This window comes from Vipera ursinii (assembly GCF_947247035.1).
Source record: "Vipera ursinii genome assembly, chromosome: 10".
In the NCBI taxonomy this organism is placed as follows: domain Eukaryota; kingdom Metazoa; phylum Chordata; class Lepidosauria; order Squamata; family Viperidae; genus Vipera; species Vipera ursinii.
In genome coordinates, this window is record NC_139520.1 from 11,183,075 (window position 1) to 11,195,304 (window position 12,230).

General features: G+C 35.8%; 1 protein-coding gene across 1 annotated transcript in view; it reads right to left on the bottom strand.

Annotated features, from left to right (window-relative positions):
• Positions 1-12,230, bottom strand: part of CDH8 (cadherin 8) — a gene marked incomplete at its 3' end in the record, with an annotated part of 198,355 nt that overhangs the window by 76,713 nt on the left and 109,412 nt on the right. The window contains exon 5 of the mRNA XM_083370510.1: positions 4,268-4,455. Within this exon, the coding sequence (XP_083226636.1) occupies positions 4,268-4,455 (188 nt within the window). The remainder of the gene's footprint in view (positions 1-4,267; positions 4,456-12,230) is intronic.

Sequence of the window (12,230 nt, forward strand, 5' to 3'; positions counted from 1 at the left end):
CTTTTTGCTATGGAAAGATTTTTATTGCTAATGACTTAGACTGAATATTAATCATTCAGCTAATTGTCATTCTGTTCGCTGTAGTTAAGGAGCAAAGAGAGAGAAATGAGCAAGTTTCATGTGGCATAAGAATTCTATTGTTTAAAGGAGTGTGTGAAAAAAACGGGCTGAAGATATTGTTCTTTGATTAAGATTGAACAAGTCAGAACAATTGAGATCTGGTTATATGGGGAGATGAACATTGCGGTATCAAAATTTATAAGAATAGTTGTGTATCATAACCATCAAGAGATTTTTTTAAAAATATTTCTCTTGAAGCTTAACTTTCTGGTGCTGTTAAACAAAGCAGCATTGGAAGAATGGAAAAGTTTTCAAGGTGTGCAACAGATATTTAGCTTTGCTTGGGATTTAACACCTTAGTATTAATAAAAATGGAAGCATTCATGTTTGAGAGGCAAGAACGAATAGTACATATAATGGGAAAGACTTCTGCTGATAATCCCTACAAGTAAAAACAACAACAAACCTAAGCTTAGAATTTTATCTTAATGGCATAAGTGAGTTTCAAAATTACATTTAAAGCCCACATTTAAACATATCCCATATTCTTTTCTACTGGCTTAAGGAGATCTCACTATTGGTTTAATAAAACTTTATAGTTGGTCATTGATAGCACAGCTTGCAAGGAAATTTTGTGGCTGAAGCTCAAAGAATTAAGGTGAATATAATTTTAATTATTGAGAAACTGATGGGGTACAGCTTTAGAGGGTTAAGCAATGTATTGATCCTTTGTTTTCATAAAGGTTTAGGCCTTCTTATTAGAATCACAGGTTTTGGAGACTTAACTTGAAGAAAAGAGTTGTTAAGTGCCTAAGTGCACTGAAGATCTGAATAATTATGATATATTGTTGTTAGTAAGTTAAGTGACCCATAACCTGTCTCTTCACATTTGCTCCTGAAACACTAGAGTATAGAACTCTTTAGTATTATGCTTAGTAAGAAAGTCAGCCAGATGTTTAGATTGGATTTGGCATTTTTATCTACCTATCAACTTCCCAAGGACCTGGGATAGGAAGATGTTTTTTGAAGGGGCTAAAGTTATCGTTGTAGGATATAAGCTGTTCCAAATAAAGTTGCCTTTTGCAATTGATGGATGGTTAGTCAATGCCTATTATGATTATTATTATTGTTGTTGTTATTATTATTATTATTATTATGATTATGATTATGATTATTATTATTATTATTATTATTATTATTATTATTATTATTAATAATTATTATTATATCTGAGGGAACACCTGCTGCCGGCATCAAGCTCCCTTCGCCCAGTGCGCTCCCACAGGGAGGGTCTTCTCAGGGTGCCACTGGTAAGAGATTGCCAGCGGACAACACCCAGGGGTAGGGCCTTCTCAGTGGGGGTGCCTGCTCTTTGGAACCAGCTGCCCGTAGAGCTTAGGACTGCCCCCGACCTCCGTTCATTCCGCCGGGACCTGAAGACCTGGCTCTTCGAGCTCTCCGGCCCAGGCTGAGAATTTTAACTTTAATTTTAATTTTTAACTGGGGTTTTATTTGTTCAGGGACGGATATAATTTTATTTTTAAAATTGTTTTTAACTTTTGTATTTTTTGTTTTAATCACCCTGTAAACCACCCTGAGTCCTTCGGGAAAGGGCGGTATATAAATATAATAAAATAAATAAATAAATAAAATTATTATAGATAGTATTACGAGATGAGAGAGACAGCCCTCAAACAACGGCTGGATATAGCAGCTGAGACGTAATTAAGTCAATTGTACATGCTATATGCAAAATGATCTTTGTATCAGGAGTGCCGAAAAGAAAAGAAAAGGAAAGGAAAAGGAAAAAAAAACACATCAAATTCACAGCATCTCTATAGAGCAAGAGTGATTGGATATTCATATTCACAATTTGCCAATCATTTCAATAGGCCTTGGAGAGAAGCACTTCTGATTGGTTTTGCTCATAAATATTTGAAACATGCAGATAAGAAATAATAATAATAAGAGTTACAAGACACTTTTTTTTAAAAAAAGAGGCATCACCCATTTTATGACCACCCAAGATTAATATCTGCTGTAACTTCAAGAACATTGACATGTACGGATTCACAACCCAACTCTTTGATGCCTCACAATGATTAACATTTCAAATCTACAGATTTGTCAAGCTTTAGAAAGATATAAAAATTTGCATCACAATGTCCCGTAGAAAGGAAGAAAGAAAAGGAGAAAAGAAACATAGAGAAGCTTAAATCTGCAATGCAAATATAAAGAGCACAAATAAAAATTCCAGAACTCTTTCAGAAAGTCTCGGAAAGCTTAAGTATATATTCATATTTTCATATCTTTTTTTTAAAAAAAAATCAGCACAGTTTTTGAATCTAGTTCCAATGTAACTTTGCCATTTTTTGGTAAACACGACAAGCACTGCCTCTCTGCCAACTCAGAAATTACTATGCCTTTGTACTGATGAATAGGTTGCTGGAAATCAGCATATACACAATTTGCCAATCACACAACGGTATCATTTGAACCGTTGCAAATTCTGCAGTAATAAATCATACCAGTTCAAAGCGTTTGTCAGCTTAGTGCTTTAAATGCACAATGTTATTATTATTTAAAGTATATTTGAAATTAAAAACAATAACAGACATGCATCTATTATGTTGTGTGCTAGGTGAAAACTATGTGCTTGATTGAAACCGGGGTTCTTCTAATGAGTGCTGAACACAGTGGAAACTTAAAATCTCTAGAATAAATCACCCTTCCTGAATCTATATAAGAAGCAAATAGTAGTCTCTGATACAAAGTAGAGAAAGGCAGCATTTACTGGTGTTTAATTTTTGCCTGGGCAGAATGCTGCTGCAAGTAGGCTAAGTCACATTTTCAAATGGAGTTCTTTTGAGAGATTTTTTTTTTAAAAAAATCATTAAACATATCTTAGGCTTATCTTATGGCCTCCATCATGTATTTCCCACTTCGAAATGACAAAAGATGAAAATTCAGAAGTGGAATTGGAAAGGAGCACTATCTGGCAACCCACTGGTCCTCTGCATCAAAGAGGAACAAATCACAGTGATAATCATGATAATTTTGCACTCATGTCAAAAGCACCAAGGAGCTTCCGGGTTGAAAGGATTTGCCAATGACATCACTGTTGCCCTGGGGGCTCCTTTCTTGTCCCCAGCAGGAGCTGGAGAGAATTAGGAAAGAGTATATTGTTATTCAGACATTTTTTTAAAGGAACTTAACATATTATTGAGGGACGCGGTGGCTCAATGGGTTAGGATGCTGAGCTTGTCGATCAGAAGGTCGGCAGTTTGGCGGGTCTAATCCCGAGTGCTGCGTAACAGAGTGAGCGCCTGTTACTTGTCCCAGCTTCTGCCAACCTAGCAGTTCGAAAGCACGTAAAAATGCAAGTAGAAAAATAGGGACCACTACGGTGGGAAGGTAACAGCGTTCCGTGCGCCTTTGGCGTCTAGTCATGCCGGCCACATGACCACGGAGACATCCTCGGACAAGCGCTGGCTCTTTGGCTTTGAAACGGAGATGAGCACCGGCCCCTAGAGTCGGAAATGACTAGCACGCATGTGCGGGGGAACCTTTACCTTTACCTAACATATTATTATAAAATTACACCCCCTTAGTCTGTGTGATATCAGGACTATGGTCTTGCAGTGAAACTTGTTGGATGGACATTGGGAGCAAGAGGAGGACATAGGATACAGCATACTGGAATTTACAAACACTGGATTTGGTGATGGCTTTCAAGAGAATTACTAAAATCTACATATTTGGGATATGGGATGCTAATGATTATTGCTTCTCTGTGCATCTCCAAGATTATTAGAGACCATATCCCTCAAGTAACAATTGATGGAAAAAACAAAAAGGGTAGATCTTCCATAAGTGGAACACAGCTCCTAGGAGCTACACCTGACACATTCATTTAGTTCTATTTTTTCCATTATTCTCTTCTGGGATGTATTTTTTGACTTCTCAACTCAATTTACAGTGCATGGACTTCTTGGTGATCTCCCAAGAAATCTATTACACAGATCCAATCCTGCTGCTTAGTCTTTTTGGTATCAATTATGGTAGCTATGAAATCAAATATATTTCTTGAGCTGGTCCATACCTTCTCCAGTCCCCACCCAAAAGTGTGCACCTCTGCTTTGAGGACTGTTTTGGGCATTGCCAGAATCCAGAAACCCATATTTTCTCCAGTCTCCATGCCATTTACCTTTCTTAATCTAATAATTCCTTCCTGAGTCTGAGAGTCAGAGGTGATCTCAAAGATATCCATTCCATCTCCTTCAATAATGTCATAGGATGACTTCGCATTCTCACCAATGTCCAGGTCATTTGCTTTGACCCTTCCTATTGCTTCGCCGACAGCAATGTCTTCCAATACTGAGAAATGATACAAACCTGAGGGAAAGTGAGAGTAAGAGAGATGAAAAGAACAACCATATACCAACAACCTGAAGAACAGTAGAACTTATAACATCACCCATTTTCTTCCTGTTCTTTATTTCTTAAATGTGGCAGTTTAGGATGTAGTTGTATTTTTTACAGCTTTCTTGGGCTATATGTCACATCATATACAGTGCACTTTGCAACAGGATGACAAATAACTAGGTCTGAGAATGATTCATTTTGTTAGCCCACTTATAACGGATACTGTGAATGCAAAACATTCAGCTATTTTCAGCAACAAAATGAAAAGGAAAAAAAGAAAACATGCAACCTTCCAGATGTTTTGAAAACTCTACTTATTTATAGATCAGCTGCTAAGGATACAAAAGAAATGTAGCACATATTTCTTTTATTTTTAAATCTTATGGTGCACCAAAGTAAATTCCATTATGGCATGGATGACAGAAACATAGAGTTTGATGCTTTTAAACATGTTCAGTTAGAACAAAAAAAGAGAGGAGGAAATGTCAAAGCAGGTTTCAAAGAATAGTGTAAAACCAAGGTATAATTGGAAACAAAAATACTTTTAAAATGAAGTTAAGGCAAATCCTCATTAAAATATAGCATATTTAGTTGGGCATTTCCAGAATAATTCTCTGTTTTATGTTATTGATTTCAGAAATACATTCAGGTGACTCAAGGATAGAGTGTATTTAACATTCTAATGAAATAAGGGGAGGGAGATTGCAGAAGCTAGAAACATTTTGATATATAACGGCCCGGATGTATTACAGTCTTGATGTCAAACTCTGCAAGTGACTCACTAATTCTAATGTACCAGACAAGAGATTTTTCTACAGGACCACAGGAGCAGATGAAACTCCACCCTTGCTAAGAATCTTAACTCATAGCCTTTTCTGTATAACTGGAGAGCAAAACAACATATTAGTTTCACCCCTCCATGGTATCACAGGGGAAAAAAACAGTGGGGAACTTATATATTGGGGTACTAATTGCTGCAAATTAATTAATGTTTAATTATGGAGCCGAGTAGAGAAAGCAAGTATTGCCAAGAAGATGAATAAGATCTGGAAGATTGTATCTCTTTGGAGATGTTTGGCAAGATATCAAAGGAAGAGTATAAATGTAAAATAAAACAATGAACTATTACATTAGCTGGAATTTGCTCCTTCCAACTGACTATTTTAATTAGAATGTATCCTTTGTTTACCCTCTTTATTTATTTTAGTCAGTCATTCATTCATTCAGCTTGTAGCTACCACATTGAATCAAGCATTTTGCACCAACAATAATATAATAAATCATTCATGCTAAATGTAATAAAATCAATAATAATAAAGCTATCAGTCATTCATAGGTGCCATCTCAATTACCATAAGCTAAAAAGCTTCCCATTTTTAGCAACTTTCAGAAATATAATCACTAATAGGAGTTTAGGATTTATGAAATAACGTAGCATGCTGTTTATCATTACCAGTGTAAAATATCCATAATTGTTTCAAATTGTCTGAGATCATTCAAACATTTAAAAAGGGAGATTAAGAATCCTAAACTTTCAAAGAACATTAAACTGAGAATTGCAGAAGTTTCCTTTAAGACCCTTTTCATTAAACTAAGGCTGGTGGAACATTCTAATGGTTTCACCCATTCCTAATTCAAAACACAGGAAAATATTTCTTATTTGCTTAAACCGGTTTCCAACAGAGTATTTTACATCACCTATCAGTTTCTCATTACTTAGAGAAAAAAAATGAAATTGTTCATTCTAATGACATCTCTGACTTTTAGTAATGATCTGGAAGCTGGCAAAGCATGGGTAATCTCTGCCTCCTGCACATGTCTACAGATGGCCTAATTATGCATGCTTCTTAGTAATTCACTTGTTTCAGCTCTGGGTAAGAGGTGAAATTATCTGTTTCAGGAACTACCTATCTCTGAAACCAATCAGATACAATTCATGCATACCCAATGAGTCAGACAGTCTTAAATAGAAACACCAGGCCCTCGCCTTCTCATTTTTTTGGTTCCTTTCACAGGAAGAATTTGCTGGTGTCCTAACATAATTGTCATAACTATTTGCACAGATTATCATCCACAGTATGTCTCAGAACAGTTATAAATATATGTAGCTAAGAAGCCCTGTTTTGAGGACACACATTTAGTTTAAAAAAATAATAATAATGTTGCTTGTTGGTGAAATGGCAAACTCCTAAAAAAAGAGTCTTGTTTTATTGTTTTATTCTGTTGATGGAATTTAACCATCAAAAAGAGATTTACTGAAAGATTTTGATTTATCTCAGTTAGAACAGTGGTAGGCAACCTGATGCCTTCCAGTTGTTTTGGATTTTTTACCATTGGACTGGGGCTGATGAAGAATGGAAGTCATGATTTGGCACCAGAATTCCTAACCCTAGGAGATAGCAAATCCATTTCCTGGTTCAGGCTAGAGAGGGTTAGAAAATAATGATATAGGGGAATTTTCAGATTTGGAGGGAATAAAAAAACTCTACTATGGACCCAGAAAAGATGAATGAAAATTTCCTTTCCAGTGGGCTGTAGGTTAACTGATAATGAGGACATTTCTCTCCTGAAATGGTTGATGGACCTTCTTGCTGGACAAATACAAATACAAAGTATGGATCAGCCTTTAATCAAAGCTGGAAATGAAAGATTATTTGATAGTCATTGTTAAAAGGATGGTGATACCCCAGTGTTTGTTGAACATAATCCAGACCCCCCAGAAAAATAAGGAAAAGTGAGGTAAAATTAAATTAAATGAAGTATAGACTGAGTGGTAAGGGACATCCTTGGAGGATCAAAAGAGTGTCATCCACTTTATCACTTTTCCTATTGATACTTGAATGCTTTTAAGATTGTTCACATCTACCATGACAAGCATGTTGGAGATGGCTAAGCAGCTTAAGAGGTAAAGGTAAAGGTTCCCCCGCACATGCGTGCTAGTCGTTTCCAACTCTAGGGGCCGGTGCTCATCTCCGTTTCAAAGCCGAAGAGCCAACGCTTGTCTGAGGACGTCTCTGTGGTCATGTGGCCGGCATGACTAGATGCCAAAGGCGCACAGAACGCTGTTACCTTCCCACCGTAGTGGACCCTATTTTTCTACTTGCATTTTTATGTGCTTTCGAACTGCTAGGTTGGCAGAAGCTGGGACGAGTAACAGGTGCTCACTCTGTTACGTGGCACTCGGGATTCGACCTGCCAAACTGCTGACCTTCTGATCGACAAGCTTCCTAACCCACTGAGCCACAACGTCTCTAAGCAGCTTAGTGGCAGCTATTTTATGAGACCAACCATGACATGTTTCCAACATTCCATTTCAACATTCAACATTGGCCCAACAGATTTGCTAACCTGAGCCACAGAGGATGACTCACCACTCTTTAGCACAGTCTTCTCCCAAGTGCATTACTTTGCAGGTATGTGACACTAAACTTCCAGAATTCACTTCTCCACATGATGGCATACCTGCCTAAAGAGTGTGGAAAAGGCTATACTGCACAGATGTACTTAATACAATAAAAATGTTAGTTCTTGTAGCCCTAAACTCTAAACAGGGTGTTCCCCAAGGGTTAGATGGGGAAATGGAGTCCCAGTGAGAAGGCTGTGTATTTTGAAAGGTGCTACTTTTATTTCTTATGAATGTGCATTAATTTCTTTTCTCGTTGTTGTTGTAAATTTGCCACAGAGAGTCAGACAGCCTCATGAAGGTGATAAATAAATGTAATAAATGTATTTTATATCTTGCTCTATTATAGCATTACTGGCGAAAAAATTCAGACTTATCAGATTAATGTTGCAAGCTTTGTTTTGAGAAGGGCAAAGAGGTTAGCTGACATTAAACTATGATTCAAACCAATATCTTGCCCGTCTCTAGGAAGAAAATGAGAAAATAGCTGCATACAACTTTTCTCTCTGCCAATATGAGCAGAAACAAATATAATATACTCTGCTTCATACATCTCCTTGAAAATCACCATTTGTGGTGATTCAAGAGCCTTCATGTAAAAATAAATATATAGATGAAAATAAAACCATACCCTGGAATTGTTCATTTGTAGCCTTAAGGTAGAATTGATTTCTTTGTTCCTTACATTCAGATTCTGTGCCCATTATATCTTAGGCTTATTGCCTAAAATAATGACTTATGGGCTACAAAAACAGAATGGCAGTTAATTATGTACTATATTCTTTCTTAGTGTTTCCAGGGTTGATCTCACTGGCAACTATTAAAATTATTCATAACATATAAGCAAGAAATGCAATTATAATAAAAGGTTATCACAGATTTTTTTTCAGATGGATTCTATTGTTTAATCAGGCATTTCTTTAATATAATGAAAAATACATCCCACAACTCATACTCATTTTTTTTCACTTTTTAAAAAATTCCATAGTTTAAGGATATAATCAGTTGGATCAGAGATTCCATTTAAGATGCCAGTACCGGACACAGTTTATACTCTTAATCAAGATGATGCCATGGTCTGATATATAATTATAGATACAATCTGAATAGAAAATGAGTCCAAAATTATCTTCTCTGAGGTTATTTCAAGAAGCAATTTTACAGAGGTCTGGAGGCTAAAAGATATGAAGAATGGTTGCAGAAATTGGGTCTGTCTAGTCTAGTGAAAAGAAGAATTAGGGGTGACATGATAGCAGTGTTCCACTATTGCGGGACTGCCACAAAGAAGTGGGGGCCAACCTATTCTCCAAAGCATCAGAAGGCAAGACAAGAAACAATAGATGGAAACTAATCAAGGAGAGAAATAATCTAGAACTAGGGAGAAATTTCCTGACAGTGAGTACATCTAACAACAGCTTGCCTTCAGAAGTTGTGGCTGCTCTCTTCACTGGAGGCTTTTAAGAAAGGTCTGGATAGCCAATTAACTGGAATGGTATAAGATATCCTGCTTGAGCAGGGGATTGGACTAGAAGACCTCCGAGGTCCCTTCCAACTCTCTTATTCTGTTATTCTATTAGAATTCCACCTGCCAGATAAATCCTATAAGACACTAAATAATCTACAGAACCAGTCTAATAACATCCACATGTACCGATCAAAGACTTCCCCCAAAAAATAATTTAGCACATGGTATTGAGCATGTTTTCACCAGTGACAGGTATATGAAAAACATTCCTCTTTATTTGATGTATGGGCCACAGGAAATATATCAGTAGACTTTTATATACGGAAAATCTATTTTTTCCCCCTCTCACTAGGGATGTGAAAAACTCACTGTTTCTGGTACACCTGTTCGAGATGATTTGCTTTGAGAAACTGGACCAGCAGATCCAGTTCATGGCCAGATCAGCCCAAGCTGCAAGTCAATCCCAAAACTGTGAGTTTTGCACAGAGTCATCCACACCTAAGGCTTTAGATTTTATAGGCTTCCCAAAGTGGTTGGTTATAGCTCGACACTCTACTTTATTATGTAACTGCACAATATTATTAATTGCTTTAAGTTAGATCTGGTTCTGCACCAATGCACTTCAAAAATGCTGTACAGGTAGTCTTCAACTTACTACAGTTCACTTAATGATCACTTGAAGTTACAATGGCACTGAAAGTTTCACACTTACAACATCCCCATGGTTATATGCTCAAAATGTAGATGATTCATATTTATGATGGTTGCAGTCTCCCAGGGTCATGTGATCCCATTTTGTGAACTTTGTGAGCAAAGTCAGTGTGGAAGCCAGATTCATTTAACAGCTATAAGTTACCAATTTAACAACTGCAGTGATTCACTTAACTGTGGAAAGAAAAGTCATAAAGTTGGGCAAAACACACTGGACAAATGTCTCATTTAGCAACAGAATTTTCGGTTCAAATGCGATCATAAGTTGAGAACTACTTGTACTGACTTTTAAATTCCTTATTGCAGGAGTCAGTTTATATCTATGGGACCTCAACATTAAATAAAATGTTAATCATAATAATGGCAAAATCTTGTGAAAATTAGGACCATGAAAAACTTTGATTTGAGAGTGGGTTTGAAGCAAAAGGAGAAAAACATTTCAAACTAAATTAAGGTGCCTTCAAAATTGTTCCTAAATATGTTAGTCTTTTCTAAATGGGAGTACATATCATTACTGAATTAAATTCCTAAATCAAACAGATTCTACCTGACAATTCCGATGGAAAATCTGAATTGACTTGACTTTTTTAAATCCGATCACAAATTCAAAATGGATTTTAGATTATTTATACATCTGTAGTAATAATTTAGCCTTTTTGGTGAGGTGGTAGTCTGTGTTGCTATTTTAAATAATCTAATTTTTAAAACCACTGAAACATTATGTGTACTATCTTGGGGGAAAAAATGCAGATTCTGAAAGGGAATTAAACAGTTAATGATATAAGAAAAAAATAATTTGAAACGAGATGGCTATTTACATTGCTTAATACAGAACATAAAGCTGAAATATGGCTTACATACTATACATACATACATACATACATACATACATACATACATACATACATACATATATATATATATATATATATATATATATATATATATATATTCATGCATTTCTTAAAAGTTTTGCCCCAAAATCTGCTGTTCATGTGAAAACAAGTGCTATCTGTAATTATTGGGGTTTGTTTTACATTATTTGTTATAAGTGCCCCTAAAATTATTTTCAAGAGAACTCAGTAGTTGTGAAAGTTGACTGTTCTTATTTCAAAGGCTCAGGAGGGCTGTATTTATTTGAAATCTAGCCATAAATACACATGTATGTTCTGCTCAAAAACAATAAAGATGCATAACTCTCTCAATACTGTCTGAGTTCATTAAAATTTATTGTGAATATGCCAAGTGTTACGTCTTATGAATATTGATCACCTTCTTGTTCAATGTGGGTCTATTATAGCTATGAACATTGTGCTTTTTTGCTTGTTTATTTTTATTTTCCCAGAAAATAGGTGTAAGAATATTTGTGTTCCAATATATCTATTATATTTTTCCTCCAGGACTTCAAGGCAATATAAGTAGATATCACTAAGTACTAATTAGGCTACCTGCCAATCTCTGAATTAAATTTATTCAATAAATTCCATGACTGAGTGAGGATTCAAACCTGAATCTTGCCCTAGACCAAGACAATAACTACTATATTACTCTTATTTTCATGAAAAATCATAAAGGTTCTGTTGGCAAATATATAGAGTTGCTGCTGCTATTAATCTTTCCTGGTGGCTAATATAGCTAGATTCAATTTCCTGTAAAATCAAACACAAAACTAGAGCTGTTTCAGACTGCACAAAGATTTCAAGCCAATGTGTTCTGAGTTAATTTTTATTCCATAAAATATCCAATTAGATTAAAACAATGAGCAGCAAATGGATTACAGCTATTGCAGTTAACTGATGGCAGCAAAACACTTCCTGAGGGAAACAGATTACAATTTATCACAATCTGAGGGTGACTTTTAATGTGGTTCAGTCTTGTTTTAAAAGGTTTGAGGGGCAATATACTGTAACATGACCGATTCAAGGCTCACTTCTCAACTAATATTATATATAGGATTGGCCTATTGAATGAAGAGCACTTTATAATTACTCTAGCTTTAGCTAATATATAACACATCATTTATGTGTAGCGGTTTATAATGAAATCTTTATCCTTTTCATTTTTAAGGGAAGAAATGAATATTAATTGCCTGAACAAGTAGGTAGATTCCTACGTTTGTAGACTGGCTCTAATTCCTATTATCAATTCATTTTTTTTTCCTTGTTT